Genomic DNA, 18378 nt, shown 5'->3' with positions numbered 1-18378 from the left:
TAAAGCCTCTGCCTTCGGCAGGTCATGATCCCAGGGTCCTGAGATCAAGCCCCACATGGGGCTCTCTGCTCAGCAGGGAGCCTGCTTTCTCCCCTCTCTCTCTCTGCCTGCTTGTGATCTCTGTCAAATAAATAAATAAAATCTTTAAAAAAAAAAAAAAAAAAAGAGATATCCAAAAGCTATTTTCAGATTTTGAAATTCTTATCTTTTTTTTTTTTTAACAATAGGACTTTGTTTTATATTGGCTAATTTTATTTTGCCTCGTCCTAAACACATCTAGGAATTTGTAACTGGTAGAACAGTAATACGTCAGAGAGTCACAGTTTCTAAGTTTGCTTAGGCATGTGGCTCCATAAGCCAAGTAAACCTTTCCCAGAAGGAGCCATGTGAAATTTGGAAATCGTGTGATCAGGTACAGAGTGCCCTCACATGCTGGAATGCTACTGCCAAGAGATGCCAAGAATGGGAGGGTAAGGATGAAAGCTGGCAGGACAGAGGAGAGAAGAGAGCAGTGAGTCTCCAAATCCGACATCAGATGATAACCTCATTCATCTTGCCCTAACACTGGGCATATTTAAGGTGGTCACTAAGTCCTTGAATGGCACTCTTCCCCTTGAACTAGGTTAGAATCAAACTGGGAGTTGATAGGCCAGAGAAAAAAATCTCATCTACCCCAGTGTAGCCCAAATCCTGAAGGCTAATGGTCTTAGGAAGGTAAGGATTGGGGCACCTGGGTGGCTCATTCAGTTGGGTGTCTGTCTTCTGCTCAGGTCCTGATCCCAGGGTCCTGAGATCAAGCCCTGCATCCCGCTCCTTGCTCAGTGGGAAGTTTGCTTCTCCCTCTGCCCCTCTTCTTCCCTATTTTCCTGTGTGCACTCTCTCTCTCTCTCTAACAAATAAAATCTTAAAATTTTTTTTTAAAGATTTTATTTATTTGTCAGAGAGAGAGAGGGAGAGAGAGCAAGCACAGGCAGGCAGAGGCAGAGGGAGAAGCACTCTCCCCGCAGAGCGAGGAGCCCGATGTGGGACTCGATCCCAGGATGCTGGGATCATGACCTGAGCCAAAGGCAGCTGCTTAACCAACTGAGCCACCCAGGCATCCCTAAAATCTTAAATTTAAAAAAAGAGAGAGAGAGAGAATTCTAGGAACCTCCAAGACTATCCACTATGCATTTTTGGAGCAAGATACTGGGTTGGAATTCTGTTTTGAGTAAAGAGAACAAAAGTTTAGTAGACAGTGATACAAGCTGTAACAAATTTTGTATGTCTTCCTTTGATGAATCTGGTTTTTTTTTTTTTTCCTTTTGTGACAACACAGATGGACGAAGGACAGTCCCAGGCACTCGACGATTTGTGTCCTCATAGCCAGAAGGTTCTCCCAGATTAGAAGATTAGTAAACAAAACATCTGGCATTTTTAATTAGACCATGGTTTGCCATAACTGTCTCACTGTTTTCTCCCTAGGCAATCTCAGAACTGGTCAGCCCAGACATCTTCATGCAATCTCACTCAGAAAATGCAATTTCAGTCAAAGAAATCGTTACTGAGATTGAATCCATCAGTCAAGGAGTCGGACAGATTCAACTGAAAGGAGACATCCTGTCTAACCCATGCCATACGCCAAAGAAGCATACTGTCCATGAGCTGCCCCTTGAGAGAGCCCAGGCCCTGGAGAACAAACCTGGAAATCTGGAGCAAAGTGAGGGTTCCTACACAGCCCAGCCTGAACTAGCCAAAGACTCAGGGAAGTGGGACCTAGAAGGCTGCCTAACCACACACTCATCAACTGCAGAGCTGGAAGACGAGGAACCAGCTGAGGAGGAACAAGAACTTTGGGGCCCTGGAATGCACCCAGGTGCCAAGTGGTACCCTGGGTCTGTGAGGCGAGCCACCTTGGAGTTTGAAGAGCGCTTGCGACAGGAGCAAGAGCACCATGGTGCCGCGCCTGGGTGTGCCTCATTGTCCATTCGCAAGAATTCCAAGAATGATTTCTCTGTGGCAGACCTAGCACCAAAAGGGAAGAGTGATGAAGCTAGCCTTGAACTTTGTTTTGTCCCCAAGGAACCAGAGATTAACAAGGGCAAAGGGAAGTGCAGTGGGTCCGAAGCTGGCTCACTACCCCAGTCTGAGCAAGTAGCCATTGGTCCAGCACCGGAGCTGCTGCCGTTTCAAGAGCGCCCAGGGTCAGACACTAGAACAAAGCAGGAAGGAGTCCTGAAGGAGCAGAGGACTGTGGTTTCGTGCCAGGGCTCTGAGACACAGGCAGCCCCTCTCTCACTTCCCAAGAAGGTGGAAATCATTGAGTATCCCCACGCGGTTCCATCCCCCAATCACCCTGGGCCAGGGGGTGAAAGAGCCACCAGCATAAAGAGTGGGGAGCAGGGACTGAGGAAAGCAAAAGTAGAGGACTCCGTCCCCATCCTCTGTGCACTGGATGAAAATCTGAACAGGACTCTGGGCCCCACCCAGGCTCCTCTGCACCCCAACGTGCTACCTCTGCCTCATTCTTCCCCTCCTGAGCACGACAGTCCCACTGACCTGACCTCCACCCTGAGCAGCCCTGAAGCCTGGGATGACAGCCTCTCGACAGCCCGGCAAACAGGAGCACCTTTTGTCAGTCGCACAACCCATGTACCATCTGCCAACTTGGATCACGCACATCCCCAGACTGTAGTTCACCTGGAAGGCTTCACAGAGCAAAGCAGCACCACAGACAACGAGCCCTCTTCAGAGCAGGGTAGCTGGGAAGAAAGTCAGGAGGGCCCCTTTTCCAGTGGCAATGAAATGCCATACGAGGACTCCCAGTTAACTAGAGAAGACCTAAGCCAACTCGGTGACAATATTGAGGAGTTACAAGAAAAACCGGACCCACTTCCTATAGCCTGTCAACTCCCACACAGCTCTAGTGGTGACAGCATAAAGGGTCTCAGCCATAGCCCCGGTGTGGTGAAGGAGCGCACTAAAGAAATCGAGTCCCGAGCGATTTGCCAGGGAGGGCTCACCAAACCATCCCAAATGAGGCATTCAGCTTCCCTCGCCAAGTTAGGTTACTTGGACCTCTGTAAAGACTGTTTATCGGACAGAGAGCCTCTCTCCTCTGATCCCCCTCATCTCAAACTGCTTCAGCCCTTCAACAGAACGGACACAGGCATGCACGCCAGGGAGGCCCAGGGGCCCTCAGAAAACCCAGATGCTCCCCAGAACCTAGAGCCCACCAAGTATTTTATAGAACAGCTCAAAACAACAGAGTGTATCGCGCAGAGCAAGCCAGTAGAGAAGCCCATCGTACAGTATGCCAAAGAATTTGGTTACAGTCAGCAGTGTTTGCTCCCCAGGGCAGGACCCGAATTGACTAGTTCTGAAGGAGGCCTTCCTTTGCCACAACCCCAGGGACTGCCACGTTCAGGCCCGGCTCCAGGGCTGGCTGTGGCGCCCCGTCAGCAGCACGGCCGAACTCACCCCCTTAGGAGACTTAAAAAAGCAAATGATAAAAAACGGACAACCAACCCCTTCTATAATACCATGTGATTCTGAGCCTACACGTGTGACTTTCTGAAAGAAATGTTTGTAAAAGGGGCAGGTGTAATATGTAAGGAACATGCACTTTATGGGTTAATTTTATAATATTTTGGTCATTTTACTGTTCCTGGCGCATGCAGGGTTTGGGTTGGTTTTTTTTCCCCCTCTGTGTATGTGTGCGTGAAAGAGAAAAAGAGAGATTGATTCAGACAGCAAGACCATTTTAGCATTTTTTTATTTTTAGAAAAATTCAAACCTCAAAAAAATACTCATTTTCAAAGAGTACCTTTATCAAAGGCAAATTGCTGTTTTTCAATCAGCTCCCACCTGCTCCTCATTTGCCCTCTGAGAAAAAGCTTGCTTGCTTGCTTGCTTGAAGAAGGAAGCAGCTGGGGAGGGTGGGGATGAAGCTGGAAATCGGAAATGCTCCCCTGGGCCTGTGTGATGATGGTTTGGGCTTCAGACCTGATGCATGGGATTGAGCTGAAGGGCCGCTGCAAGTCCACGTGCTCTCAGCCTTGGGCCCACTGAGAGTTCCCAAGGTGGGCAGGTTCTGCTTTGCTCTCAAAGTGGGGAGTCTTCCAGAAGCCACTCCTTCTGGATTCCTGAGTCCATCATTACCGAAAGGCAGGATAATGGCTGGCTTTGTAAACTTACCAAGCAAATAGGTCCCCCCGCCCCCCCGCCACCCAGCACATGATTTTTAAATTAAAAGTGAACCTCAAATGAAATCTGAGAGATCTGTGTGGAGGAAAGCATATGAGGAGGAGGAGGAGGTGAAGTCTGCAGAGGCTGCTGCCCGGTATCTTCCGGGTCAGTATCTTCCTCCACATGGGCTGTCACCCTGGCCCTCCCTGCCAGGAAATGTGCTCTGTAACATCCTTTCAACTAAAACAGAATAGGGACAAGTTTGAAAAACAGCAATTGAAAGTCAGTGTGTTCTTGTAAAATGACTATGTACGTAGGGTTTTAACACTTCCATTACTTGAATAATTCTGTGGGCCTTCTGAGTTTAATGGCCATATATTTTTCCAATTTACTTTTCTCCCTCATGCTGTTTCTCCCAGTGCTGCCCTTTTTTTAAAATTTCATAGATGATATTTGAATTGTTACATTACCTATGTATAACCTCCATTGAACGCGAAGTTTTCTTACCGATGTTATCACTGTTAACACTTGACATGGGTTGTTGTGTTTTTTTTTTTTTTTCTGGAAGATATGTCATTTCTCTAGTTTATACACAGTATTTATGTACATAATGTCACTTTCTTACAGTGTTTTGTTGTTGATGTCGTAGGATCTTTTTGAATTAATCTTTTTAAGAAGGATAAAGCTGCAACTGGAGAAAACAGACACCACAGAAATAAAACTGATGGGTGCTGGTAGGAATCTGCAGAGTATATCGATGGTGGTTTTAATTGTTAAGATGGAGACTTCTGATCGCCAGCTGCTGCCAAATTATGTGTTAGTAACTTCCTCCTCAGAGAAACCCCTGAAGGCTCCCATTAGATCACAGTTTGACTGAAAGCTGATTTCTCTTTGAGACTGAAATCCCAGAGCGGGTTGTTTGCCAGGAGCTGAACCACAGCCAGGGAGTGTATGTGAGTGATACCGCTGCCCAGGGCGGAAGCTTCCGATGGAGTGGGCTGCAGGGTTCATGGGCAGGCAGGCCCCCCCACCAAGGGCAGGCACCCACTATTGACTCCACTTAGGATGCTTTTGCTTCGTTACTGTTGTGGAGCTCCTTGCCATTAACAAGCCTGTTTGGGCTTCTTACAGAAACCATTTAGCCTGGAATGAAATACCTTCTGTAGCTCATCAAAACTGAAGAGGTTTGCAAATTTGCTTCCTGTTTGCTTTGGTTGATGTCCACGTGGCTGAGAAGTTGACCAAGTACAGACTTGGGCTTTGGTTTTTGGCTCATCGCGGCACTGAGAGGAAAGACAGATACCCAGACTGTCAAGGGGATTGTCAGAGGCCAGAGTTTGGTGGGAAACAGATAGTGGAGTGACCTCCAGGGGACAGAAAAGGTGGCCTGAGGCCATTCATAGGTGCTCCAGGGGAGCTGTGAATCTGGGTGCTGTGTGGAAGTTGGTCAGGTCTCACTTCGCTGCCAGGTGGTGGATTGGGCAGAAACCTCCTGCTCTAAGTGTCTTTATGATGTAGTAATTATATGTACCTGTGCTGTCTTTAAATAGTTTTTTCCTTGAATGTTCGAATGTATCCTCCACACACACGGCTTTGTGGTTCCTGGATGTTTAATGTGTTGTCAAGTGTTTTTGTTAGATGATGTGTACCAGTGTGAGGAGGCTTGCAAGACAGGGTTATGAATTTTCAGGGCTCAGCCTGCTAAACAGCCCTGCCTTGTTGAGCCAGTTCCACCACCGCCAATACAAGAGGGAAAGGACAGGAAATTGTGACCAGGGCAGGGAGAGAAGGATTTGCACTGAGGTGAAGAGAGTGGTGTCCCCTCATTAACCCTTTGAAATGGTGACGTCCCTCACATAGAGGATTATAAGCAGGATGGACAGTATTACACTGTGCTCTCTCCTCCCCTGCAGCGGTGGTTAGTGCTCACCATCCCTGCATTAAGTAACAGCAGCGGTGGGGAGATCTTCTAATGCTGTGAAGAAAACTTTTTTTAAAGAAAAAGGAAATGGTCTTGCTCTCGCTTCCTTCTTTTAAGTAACATTCTTGGTCATCGTTTAATTTACCTGCCTCAAGAAACATCCTCCATTCAGGGTCTGTAATTCACCCATGCTGTGGGGTTTTTGCCAGCCTCTCAAACCCCCCACAACTGAGGGTTCTTGTGTTATTTGCATAGCTGAGCAATGCCCAGGGGAAGCACATGATGTGCCATCAAGGACTTCTCAGACTTTCTTGTCCTCAGACTTTTTGATAATCTCAGGTGGCCTATTTCCCTTTTCTGTTCATGGAAAGCTCAGACCCAGAACAGCAGGTCCGGTGGTTTGACAGAGCTGAGTAGGAAAAGTCTTGACCTCTTGCTCAGTGCCTCTCTTTATTTTGAAAACCACCATAGTCTGACTCTCAGTTACCCTGGAGGAGGAGAGAGTGAGAGAGAGAGTGTGTGTGCATACACAGATACACGCACACCTGTGCAAAAATACTTTAAAAAGTAATGTTTTGGTGCATGGGGTAGAAGCCCCAGGAGCACGCAACTTTTGAGCTGTAATCTGGAGGGTTACCTGGTGAATAGGAAGGAGAGAGACTTCAACCCTTTCTTGATTTTAGAAACACTTAGGAGTAGTATATACTATAGTAGACCTGTAGTACTGTATTATAGTAATAATCATCTCTCCTCATTTTGGTTGCAGAGTCTTAATGTTTGGGATCATTCTTAGCACCCTAGCTTCTTCAGGCTCTTGAGGTAGCATTTTCCTGGTTCTGTACCTGTATCCCACCCCTATCTCATCTGGGGAACTACAAAGAGCTCCAAGGACAGCCTTGAGAATGAAAGCCCAGGCTCTGAGGTCCCCTCTTGCTCAAGGGCCCCAAACAGAGACTTTTGGATAGACCTGAAGTTTCTCAGACATAGCCACTCACGAAAATCTTCATCTGTTCCATCTGAGGATTTCAGTTTTAAAGTGATCTAGGCATGTTTGGTAGAGAAGTTTCTGTGGGAGTTTTTTTCTTTTACGAAAGCATTATGCAAAGAGGGTCACTTTTTAAGGGCATTTTAAAACTTTTAAATAAAGCCATTCTTTGGCTCTTTTTGACAACTATTTGTGGATACTTTGTTTACATTGTGATAATTAAAACACACATCCTCTTGACAGCCGCTCCTCCCTTCCTCCAGGCACGCGGCCCTGGCTGTCCTGAGTCCTCTCACAGAGCAAGGCCTCTGTGGTCAGCCCTGACTCACAGGGGACTTGGGCGGATGGACCCAGAGCTGACTTCCATCTGTGTCCTGCACTCCCCTTCAACATTCTGTGTGGAATTAGCCCTTTCCTCAGTCAGTGATGGTGTGTCTTACAGTGATGGTTGTAACGGTGAATGGCTAGTGTCCTTTTTGTCTCAGTTTGTTTTGCTTTTTGATGGTAGATGAAATTTTAGCTCTTTCAGCACCAGTCCAACTTGATGGTATCTTGGACTTTGTTTTCCCTCCCAGACTTAAAGGATCAAGGCATGTATTAGGCATAAATATATTTGCTGCCTCAACTCATCTGATACCCAGATTAGGAAACAGCCTGTCACCAAAGCAGAAAGCTGCACACTCCTAACCCCTGTCCCAGGCCTCTGGGGTCCCTCGATGCCATGGAGAGCTAATGCAAGGTGCTTGTGTACTTTCCCAGCCTGGAAGTGAAGGGTGACAGGCCCTGGCTCCTGCTATGAAAGAAAACCAGCCTCATTTTCTCAGTGCCCCAGAGACCTAAGACAGGATTTCTAAACTGGAATCATCGCTCACTGGCTTGAAGATGCCTCAGGGGGTATATGACTAGTGCTGCCCTCTGGGTCCTCACAGCGACACTGGTGGCTTTGTCCTCTGTACATATGGAGAGCTAATACCCAGGGCTTTATTCAAGCTGATGACCCAATCTGGAAACTGGGTAACTGGCCCTGAAATGATTCTCTGCCAACAGGCCCACAGGGAATTGTTTGGTTTTTGTGGTTTTTTCGGATTTTGGTTTGCCTGGCATAGCTTAAGGTGCCTTTTATTTTTTTTTTTTCTTTCTACTTTATTTTGTAGGACTTGTTCTAAATGTAGAAAACAAGTCCAAAAAAGACTCTCCCACTGACTGTTACCTTTGCCCCAGGCCAGTCCAAACTTTTATGCTCACATTTTATTAAATAAAGCAGGTGCTCCCTGGAATCTCTGGGACCTTTTTGAGGCATTTGAAGCAGAATATAAAGAGTGGTCTCATCTCCTTCCTAAATCTTCCTGGTGGTTGGGATGTTCCACTTGTATCATAGATTTTTTTTATTACTGATGTGCTCTGCTGTTTTTAAATGTGAACTTGTGCGCAAATGTGCAGATTCAATGTTCTTGTTACAGATTAAATAAATTTTTATTTTGAAGATGAAATGTGTATTTGATCAAGTGCAAAAAAAGAGGAGGAGATGGTGCTAGAGCAGGTGGAGGGATTGGAAGAGAACACTGATGAGCAGTGGAAGGGACATGGAGCAATTCTCCTTGATCTCCCTCATGCTTAAGAGCTAGCTCGTGGCGGCGGGGGGGGGGGGGGGGGGCGGGGAATGGGGGGGCGCCTGGGTGGCTCAGTGGGTTAAAGCCTCTGCCTTTAGCTCAGGTCATGATCTCAGGGTCCTGGGATGGAGCCCCGCACATCGGGCTCTCTGCTCAGTGGGGAACCTGTTTCCTCCTTTCTCTCTGCCTGCCTCTCTGACTACTTGTGATCTCTCTGTCAAATAAATAAAATCTTTGAGAAAAAAAAAAAAAAAGAGTAGGGGCACCTGGGTGGCTTAGTGGGTTAAGCCTCTGCCTTCGGCTCAGGTCATGATCTCAGGGTCCTGGGATCAAGTTCTGCATCAGGCTCTCTGCTCATTGGGGAGCCTGCTTCCCTCTCTCTCTCTCTCTGCCTGCCTTTCTGTCTACTTGTGACTCACTCTCTCTCTCTGTCAAATATTTTTTTTAAAAAAAGAGCTCTGGGGGGAAAATACTTTCTACCTCCCACAAAATAAAGGCTGGGTGGGAAATGGAATAACCAAAGATTATTTCAGACTTTGGGGCTCCAATAAAGTGACCAAGCTGGGAACTTGCCTGGTCAAAGAAGCTCTTGCCACAGCCACCACCTGAATGTTAGGAGAATGAATAAGCAAAGGGACCAAAATTCCTCTGCTATGTGTGGTACAGAGTGACTGCTCTGGGACAGCTGCTGTGACCTGCCCCAGCAGGGACTAGATTTCTTGGGTGGCTGACCTCTCTGGACATTAGTGAGGTAGAGCTCACAAACTTTCAGCACAAGCCACCTCAGCTCACTGATTTCTAGAAATGGGGCATGACTTTCTAAAGAAGTAAAAGCTTTTAACCCTCTCTTGCTGTTAGAAGAGAAGTATTGGATAATGGTGGAAGAAGGGAGATGGGTTGCAGGGAGGACGCCTGGATGCCTCTGTTGGTTAAGCATCTGACTTCAGCTCAAGTCATAATCTCAGTTCAGGCTCCTGGGATGGAGCCCTGTACCCGGCTGCCCTCTCAGTGGGGAGTCTGCTACTCCTTCCTCCTCTTTGTTCCTCCCCACCCCCCAACTCATGCTCGCATTCTCCCTCTCAAAGTCTTTTTTAAAGTAAATAAATAAAACAAAATTTGATTGCCAAAAGCCTGTGGCAGTTGCTTCTCCTTGAACCTGGTGTTCCCACGGGTTCAAGGTAGATTCACTTCCTCAGCGAGTCTTTAGTCTGCTTTGCGCCCTCCTCCATGGAATCCTCTCTATCGGGTGAAATGCCTAGCTACAGTGCCAACGTTTTAGGTTCTCAAGTGGTCGCCATAGCCATTAATAACAAGAACGGGTACCCTATCGGGTACCCTCGAGCTGTCCTGGGCGAGCCTAGGCCCTCACCCAAGGGCTGGGAAGACTCCCTAGAAGCATCTGCCAGGACCTCTCCCCAGGAGGGTCCAGACGTGCGTGCAGTCCCGCCGCCACGGCCCTCCAGCGGGGACAGGCTAAATTGGGAGCGCGATTGCAGCAGGAATGCGGCGCGAAGGCACCTGATCTTGCGCGGCTGCCGGGTCTCCCTCTCCGCGCCCAGCCTGGGTCTGGAAACCTGGGTCTGCGAACCTGGATCTGAGAACCTGGGTCTGCCCAGCCCACCCCGGAGGCACGGAGGGTGGGGAAGACGTGCGCACATCCCGCCGGGACACCCTCAATTACTTTTGACAGTTCTTTGAGCCCTGCGGGCTGGCGGCTCAGAGTCAGCGGCGCTCGACTTTCCCGCCGCTGGGGGGGGCGGGGCACATGTGGCCACGCCCCCGTCATAAGCCCCGCCCCCGCAGGTTGATGGCAGCGGCAGCTGGGACTGCAGCGACGCGGGGCCGGGGAGAGCCGCAAGCAGCGGCCCGAGCGCGCAGAGGAACACCCGGGCCCCAGACGCCGCGGACACCCGGAGAGGCAGTTCCGGCGTCCTGACTCCCTCGGCCCCCAGCGCACCCCTAGACCCCTCTGCAGTGGAGTCGCAGCGTGAGCGTCCCTCGGCCCACTCAGGACCAGGTACCTCCCCCATCCCACGCCGCCACCGCAGCCACCGCAGCGGGCGGGGTCTCTAGAGAGGGCAGAGATCTGCGCCCCCTCCCCCGCGCCGCCAAATTCGGTCCCGGGCGGGGCGGACTTGGCGTCTATATTTGGCCGGACAGCGGCCCGCGCGCCTGCACGGCACCAACACCTCGTCTCCTAAGAACGCAGTGCCGGGGCAGGAAGCCGGAGGAGGGTGCCGGGAGGCTCGGGCCTCAGGCCTGGGGCTGCAGAAGCGGCGTGAAGGGCACAGGGATGCCCGGGGCTGGGGAGGGGCAGGAATCACTGGATAGGACTTTGGGAAAGCCCGGTGAGTCCCCTGGGGAAGAGCATAGCACAGACCCTGGCTGAAGAAAAGGCACTCACGCCCCCCCCCCCCCGCGACTCCTGCAAATCTGGCCGTAGCGTGGGGATTGAGGACTCCACCCCAGGAGAGTTCGGCACCCTTAGGAGAAATGGAACGGAAGTATGGTAGGCAAAAGCCAGACCATAGTTAGGACTTCTTGGAGAGGCCGGTGAAAGGGGAGTGGAGAGATCCACCTTACACTGTGTCCCCCAACAGGATGGGATGAAATTGATGAAAACAGTAGCAGGAAAGACTCAGGTTAGCTGGCAGGAGGAACTTCCCCTTGGCAAATTTTTAGAAAAAGACAAAAGCCCGTCTGCCCAAACTATGTTACAGATGCAGAGGTCAGGATCTTGAGGGGCTGCAGTCTTAGCCCCATAGCTGGCGTTGAGCCAAGATCCCAAGACCATGGCCTCTGATTCTGGGCAACGTGCAGTTAGGAAATAAACCACTTCCTGAAGAGATGCTCATCCAAGAAGGCTAGCCATCAGGAGGGCAGCCTGCACTGAGGCTCCTCCCCAAACCACTGCAACTTCCAGGAAGCTTTCAGGCCCAGGCAAACTCCACTGTCCCCTGCCTGGGTCTCAAAGAAGTCAGATCCCAAATCCCAGCCCCTTGAATTAAGCAACATTTTATAGGTGGCAAAGACCTTTCACATACTTTCATCACCTGGAAGAAAGCTCCCTGTTCTAGGACCTGATTCATAGCCAGATAACCCTTCTCACTTGCCACCCCCTCCCTGCTCTTTTCCCTCCCCCAGTTCACAGGACTAAGGACCAAAGGCATTCCCAGAACTGAGATCCTCCATTTCTACCCACAGCCATGAGCCGGCGTGTCGTTCGGCAGAGCAAGTTCCGCCATGTGTTTGGGCAGGCGGCAAAGGCTGACCAATCCTACGAGGATATCCGTGTGTCCAAGGTCACATGGGACAGCTCCTTCTGTGCCGTCAACCCCAAATTCCTGGCCATTATTGTGGAGGCAGGAGGTGGAGGTGCCTTCATTGTCCTGCCTCTGGCCAAGGTGAGGGATTTGGGGAAGAAAGCAGGTGGGAAGACACTAGCTGTGGCCCCGGGGGATCCCTCCTTCAGTTGAGAGGGAAGTTTGTGTCCATCAGCTGCTCCCTGTTCCCCAAGTCCTTGGGGACCAACTTGGAGGCTCCCTCACCCTGCCCAGAACAGCAGCAGCACAGTGGCCTGCACACACGCACAGCGGGTCCCCTTTTCTGAGCAGCACCCTTGTCACCAGCAGGGACCAGAAGGGTGTTATGGAGATAGCTGGGAAGTGGTGGAGCCAGGGCCTGACCCAGATTCTGTTCCTGTCTCTCCCGATGCCACACCCCCCTCATGATCTTTCTCCCCAGTGCATGGTGACCATTTGATTAAATCACACCCCAGAACACCACGCTGAGGACAGCGTCAAGCTCTTTCCAAAGAGTCCTGGTCACCTCCCCACTGTGGTTCTTAGAGCAAGACAGAATGAGAACAAAAGGGCAGGGGTACATCACACCAGAGGCCAGAGCCCTCCCTACCCCAGGGATGGGGGCTGGGCAATTACCTCCCCCTTTGCTGGGTAACCTCAAGCCCCTTGGAAATCTCCACCCCCAGGATGGCCACCCCAAGTCATGACCTTGATTTGGCCCCTACACCCTGTGAAGGGAGACCCGGCAGGTGGCAGGGTCAGGAAGAGGCCTGACAATAGCCAGTGACTCATTCTGGGACAATGCAGACATCACCCAAGGACACCATCCCTGGGGGCTCAAATTTCAACTGCAGCCACCTCCTCACCCAGGACAACTGCCATTCCGGTGCCACACGGCCACCCCCTCCCCTACTGCCAGCTCTGGGCTGATGCCAGCCTCTGCAAAGGTCTCAGAGCCCCACATAAAAAGCCCATAACAACCAAAAGTAGGTGAGCCCCAGCTCAGGTTGGGAGATAGCACGCACCAGGAGTGGCTGCTGCTGGTGGTTCCAAGGTCAAGCTAGTGACGGGGGTGGGGAGATCTGCCAAGGTTGGCTAGGAAAGGACTGTTGGCCACTGCATTGCCTATGACCTACTTCACCTTGACCTCTTCTACCAGGGGCTTCCTATAGACATTCTAGCTGGGGGGACGGGCCCAACAGCAGCCTCCTCCAAGTAGGTGTTTTTGCAAGAGCACTGGACTGAGAGTTCAGGTCTCGGCTCCCCCAGTATCTTGCTGCATGTCCTTGGCTAAGTCATCACCTCTCTGTGTCTGATTCCCTGATATTAAATGGCTTCCACTCTGTCTGCCTTCAGTGGAGTATAGGAAGTAGTTGCATGGGGCTGGAGGTTCTGAAAGGGGTTCGCAAAGACAAACTAGGTGATAGAATATTGAGATGTAAACAGGTCCATGGCCCACCCCCAAAAAGCACACAGGAAATTGACCCCAGAGCTCCCTCCCTGTCTCCCCTCCAGACAGGACGAGTGGATAAGAACTACCCGCTGGTCACCGGGCACACTGCCCCCGTGCTGGACATCGACTGGTGCCCACACAATGACAACGTCATTGCCAGTGCCTCAGATGACACCACGGTCATGGTAGGAACCAGGTGGATGCTGCAGAGCAGCTAGGCAGGGGAAGGGGGGAGGGCTGCCTCACCTGCGCTAGGGGAGGTGGTAAAAGGGGTGCTGGGTCCCCGGGGCCTGCCCAGCCCTGCCTAGCTCCCAGGCTATATTTAGCCACATGCCCACCCCCTCCCAGGATGCACTTCTTAAGGCTAATTATAGCCATGGCCAACTTGAGGCCTGAAGAGCAAGGGGCAGTGCTCTGAAGTCTCCTGGCTGGGGTGTAAAGAAAGATCCCTGGAGAGCTGGCAGTGTCTCCTCCTGGCTCCCAGCTGCTTCTGCCCAGGGCAGGCATCATTACATCTTGCCTACATCTTGTATTTGACCGTTACCACTCAAGAGAGCCAGTAGGGTTTGGGGTGGGGAGGGGGCAATGTTGGGGAGAAGCAGAGAGACAAAGCAGGTTCCTCATCCCACTCACCCCATGCCTTTTCCTCCCTCCCAGGTGTGGCAGGTTCCAGACTACACCCCAGTGCGCAACATTACAGAACCCATCATTACACTTGAGGGACACTCCAAACGTGTGGGCATCCTCTCCTGGCACCCCACCGCGCGGAATGTCCTGCTCAGTGCAGGTCTGGGGGCCTAGGGCGGGGTCCCTACTGCAGGTGTGGTTGGGGGAGGATGGCACAGGCAGGACCCAAGTAACCGTGACTGGCTGCTTTGGGCAGGTGGTGACAATGTGATCATCATTTGGAATGTGGGCACGGGGGAGGTGCTCCTGAGTCTAGACGACATGCACCCAGATGTCATCCACAGCGTGTGCTGGAACAGCAACGGCAGCCTGCTAGCCACCACCTGCAAGGACAAGACCCTGCGCATTATCGACCCCCGCAAGGGCCAGGTGGTGGCGGTGAGTGCCTGGCTTTGCTGTTCCCCAGCCTCCACCCTAGGAACCAACTGTCAGGCCCCAGTGCCCTTGATCCTCTGAGTTTTTAGTCCCGGCTCTCGCCTCCTCCTCCCTAACCCGAGGCAGTACCCTCCTCCCAGTGTCTGCAACCCCTGCTCCCAGCCCTAAGGAAGCCCACCGCCCACAGTCTTCTGTCCCGCTCCTGTTCCCTGCGTTCCCCAGCACCTCACAAGCTCAGAGCAGTGCTCATCGGGTTGGAATTGAGCAGCGGAGACGCTGCAAGCTTCCACCAGAACCTGCATGACACATCCCGGAGCCCTCTCCTCTCCGCCGGCACCCCGCCCCCTCTTGCAGGGTCTCGGGCCCGCCACCGGCTCTCCCTCTGGGTAGGCCCCTACCTGCCCGAGTCGACCCACTGGGCGAGCGGAAGAGGGGACAACCCTCGCGCCTAGCTCGGTTCCCTGAGGGCGGCGGCCCCTGCCTCCCCGCCCTGACTCGGACTCGGGGTGCGGGTGCACGGGGTCGGTTCCTGTCCCCGCCGCGAGCGCTCTAACCCACTAACCCCGCGAGCAGGAGCGAGCCCGGCCTCACGAGGGCGCCCGCCCGCTGCGGGCCGTCTTCACGGCGGACGGGAAGCTACTCAGCACCGGCTTCAGCAGGATGAGTGAGCGGCAACTCGCGCTCTGGGACCCGGTAGGCCAGGCCGCGCTGAGCGCGCGCGCGCTCCTCCACGGGGCCAGTCCGGAGCGTCCTCCCAGGCCGGGGCCTCGTTGGGAAAAGCCCCTCTGCGGCGGCTGGGAGCCGGCCGACTTCCCCTGCTCTCGGGATCCGCCTCTGAGGGCGCTTAAAGGGCTCGGGATCCGCCAAGAGGCGCGCACTTCCCGCTCCCGCCGGTCGCAGAGACGCTCTCCAGGCCTGGGGCCAGCCGGGGCCCCCCAGGAAGCTGAGTAGTTAGGCGCAGGCAGCTGGGTGACGCCTCTCCCTGTCTCCCCCCACCCCAGGAGAGGTTTGCGGCCCACGAGGGAATGAGGCCCATGCGGGCCGTCTTCACGCGCCAGGGTCATATCTTCACCACAGGCTTCACCCGCATGAGCCAGCGAGAGCTGGGCCTGTGGGACCCGGTAACGCAGCTGGAAGCTTGGGGTGTGTGCCCTGGGGACTGGCATCACGGGAGAGGGGCCAGGCGCCCCCCACCCGCAGGGCATGCCCACCTGGACTGGGCTGGAGGCTGCTGCCCCCTTTGCAGCGCCTGCCATCCCCACACCCACCCCTCCGCCCAGTTGTGCTGCGCCGCCTGAAGGAGCCCACGCTGGCACCCCCATCTGGTGATGCCGAGTCCCTGGGGGTGGATTGCGGTGACTGCATGCGGCGGCGGCGGCGCAGGGGCTGTATGTGCGCGGGGCCCTGGGACTGATGTGTCCATGGGCGGGACCCACAGCTCGGTTCGCCAGAACTGCCTTGGGCACGTGCGGGGGGCTTGCAGCGGGTAGGAAGGGTCAAGGGGGCTTCAGGGGATCCAGCAGTGGCACGGTGGCCGGGACAGGGCTAGTCACGCCTCCTGTGCTCGGGCAGAACAACTTTGAGGAACCAGTAGCGCTGCAGGAGATGGACACAAGCAACGGGGTCCTACTGCCCTTCTACGACCCTGACTCCAGCATCGTCTACCTATGCGGCAAGGTGCCCGGACTGCAGGGGAGGACAGGGACGGGACAGAGATATCGAGGGTCCCACCTGAGAATGTTTCTGAACTGATTGGTTTTGCAGGGCGACAGCAGCATTCGGTACTTTGAGATTACCGACGAACCACCTTTCGTGCATTACCTGAACACGTTCAGCAGCAAGGAACCTCAGAGGGGCATGGGTTTCATGCCTAAGCGAGGGCTGGATGTCAGCAAGTGTGAGATCGCCCGGTCAGCAGCCTTTGCCCTTCTCGCTTGCATGTCTGTCCCCACGTGCCATCGGAGAAGACACAGGGCTTCTCCCATAGTGTGATCTTTGGGAAGGAGTGGGGGTGTTTTGCGGGGGGGGGGGCGGTTGGATCGGGGGAAGTGAGGGACAACCAGGCTTGTTTCCGTGCCAGCCCCAGCGTTAACATTCTCTAAACTTCAGTTTCCTCAACTGTAAAATGATGATAAACACCCCATCAGAGATGTTTTACCATCTGGACCCATAATGTGTTTTGAAGTGCATGGTACGGGCTCAGCAAGTGTTGGTCCCTTGGTCCCCTGCAGAAAAGGGGGTGGGAGACGGCAGGGGTGCTGAAGCCCGCTCCCTTATAGGTTCTACAAGTTGCACGAAAGAAAATGTGAGCCCATCATCATGACTGTGCCCCGCAAGGTAAGGGGGCGCGGAGAGGTTGGGAAGAGAGGGCTCCAAGGCGGAAGGAAAGGAGCAGGCCCGGCCCTTTGCTAACACTAGTCTTCCTGTACCCCACCCTCGCAGTCAGACCTGTTTCAGGACGACCTGTACCCAGATACTCCGGGCCCTGAGCCGGCCCTAGAAGCGGACGAATGGCTATCCGGCCAGGACGCCGAACCCGTGCTCATCTCGCTGAGGGACGGTTACGTGCCTCCCAAGCACCGCGAGCTCCGGGTCACCAAGCGCAATATACTGGACGTGCGCCCTCCCTCCGGTCCCCGCCGCAGCCAGTCGGCCAGCGACGCCCCCTTGTCGGTAAGATCCGGCTCGGCTCCGGCCCCGGCCCGGTCTACACATCCCCCGTCCCGACCCCTTCCTGACACAGCCTCTTCTGTCCTCCGCGCGCCGGCAGCAGCACACTCTGGAGACGCTGCTGGATGAGATCAAGGCCCTTCGCGAGCAGGTGCAGGCCCAGGAGCAGCGCATCACGGCTCTGGAGAACATGCTGTGCGAGCTGGTGGACGGCACGGACTAGCGCGGCGCGCTGGGGGCAGCTCCAAGCCTGGGGAGCAAAGCCGGGCGGGGAGCAGGACTCGGCCCCGCCCCGGCTTTCTGTCCGGAACCCCGGACCCCGCCCCTCTGGGCAGGGTCCGGGGGCTGGACTGGGAAGGGAACTCCATCCCCTCGCGGGAGTCCGGGACAAACGGAGCGTCGCCGAGACTCCCGTCTGCCTGGCACCCGCCTGGCTACGTGCCTCGTCCGGGACTCAGCAGGAGCTGGCCTTGGGAGGCCCGGGGTGACGGGGACCTCAGCAACGGTGCTGCACGGCGAGGCGGTGTCCCTTCTGTCTCCCGCCTAGGGCAGGGGAAGTGCTTAGTATTAGCGCTATTCTTGGGGATATCGGGGAGCTTGGGCTTGACCTCAAAGGGGTAGGCGTGCAACGGGTCTCGCCAGAACAAATGGGGAAAGTTATAACGCTCTAATCGGCTCACTTGATGCCACTATCCGAAGTGGTAAAACGGATGGGCGCCACCCCAGATCTACAGACCTACACAACCCATTGGCCGCAGGGCCGAACCCACCAGTTACACCCAGCAGTCTGTGGCAGAGGGCTGTCTTCCTTCTTTTCACCCGCAGGGGAGAGGGCGGCTTCCGCATTGCACCCCCACCAGAGAACCAGAAAACTGGCATGGAAGCAGGTTCACACCCCTCTTCCTGTACCCCCCACAACTGCCCCCAGCCCTCTGATGCCTCGGCTCTAGGAGGAAAACAAGATTTACTGAATGAAATATTTTACTAAGTGCTCGGTCTGTGCCTCCTGCCTGCGTGGGGGTGAGGGGGCCAAGACCCACGGCCTCTGCAAATGCTATATCCCCAGGCTTGTGGGGGTGCTGACAAAGGCTCAAGACCCACCAGGCATTCTTTTACCTCAGAGCCTTCCCCACCCTGAGGTTCAGAAGGAACCCCTCCCCCAACCCATAGGTGGGTGTTCTTCCCCCAGTAAAGCCAGCTAGGAAAAG

The 18378-nt window shown here is 53.7% G+C and overlaps 2 protein-coding genes across 13 annotated transcripts in view; both read left to right on the top strand.

The window, feature by feature from the left end:
- Window positions 1-8563, top strand: part of SSH2 (slingshot protein phosphatase 2) — a 258525-nt gene extending 249962 nt beyond the window's left edge. For all 3 annotated transcript variants that reach the window (XM_059147750.1, XM_059147748.1, XM_059147749.1), the window contains one exon: window positions 1465-8563. In XM_059147750.1, coding sequence (XP_059003733.1) covers window positions 1465-3528 — 2064 coding nt within the window. In that variant the 3' untranslated portion in view covers window positions 3529-8563. The remainder of the gene's footprint in view (window positions 1-1464) is intronic.
- Window positions 8564-10462: 1899 nt separating this feature from the next.
- CORO6 (coronin 6) lies at window positions 10463-18377 on the top strand. 10 transcript variants are annotated; one of them, XM_059148689.1, is made up of 12 exons: window positions 10463-10700; window positions 11828-12087; window positions 13501-13623; window positions 14096-14225; window positions 14322-14503; window positions 15074-15193; window positions 15502-15621; window positions 16073-16177; window positions 16265-16410; window positions 16780-16837; window positions 16943-17173; window positions 17274-18377. In XM_059148689.1, exons 2-12 carry the CDS (start codon window positions 11890-11892, stop codon window positions 17391-17393), a joined length of 1533 nt encoding a protein of 510 aa, XP_059004672.1. In that variant the 5' UTR covers window positions 10463-10700; window positions 11828-11889; the 3' UTR covers window positions 17394-18377. The 10 variants fall into 10 exon arrangements, with proteins under 10 accessions (XP_059004672.1, XP_059004671.1, XP_059004670.1 ...); XM_059148688.1 differs by having other exon boundaries at window positions 10464-10700; window positions 11888-12087; window positions 17271-18377; XM_059148687.1 differs by having other exon boundaries at window positions 10464-10700; window positions 17271-18377.
- Window position 18378: the final 1 nt, after the last annotated feature.

Source organism: Mustela lutreola, chromosome 15, assembly GCF_030435805.1.
Source record: "Mustela lutreola isolate mMusLut2 chromosome 15, mMusLut2.pri, whole genome shotgun sequence".
NCBI lineage: Eukaryota > Metazoa > Chordata > Mammalia > Carnivora > Mustelidae > Mustela > Mustela lutreola.
This window is presented reverse-complemented; position numbering and strand designations above follow the sequence as displayed.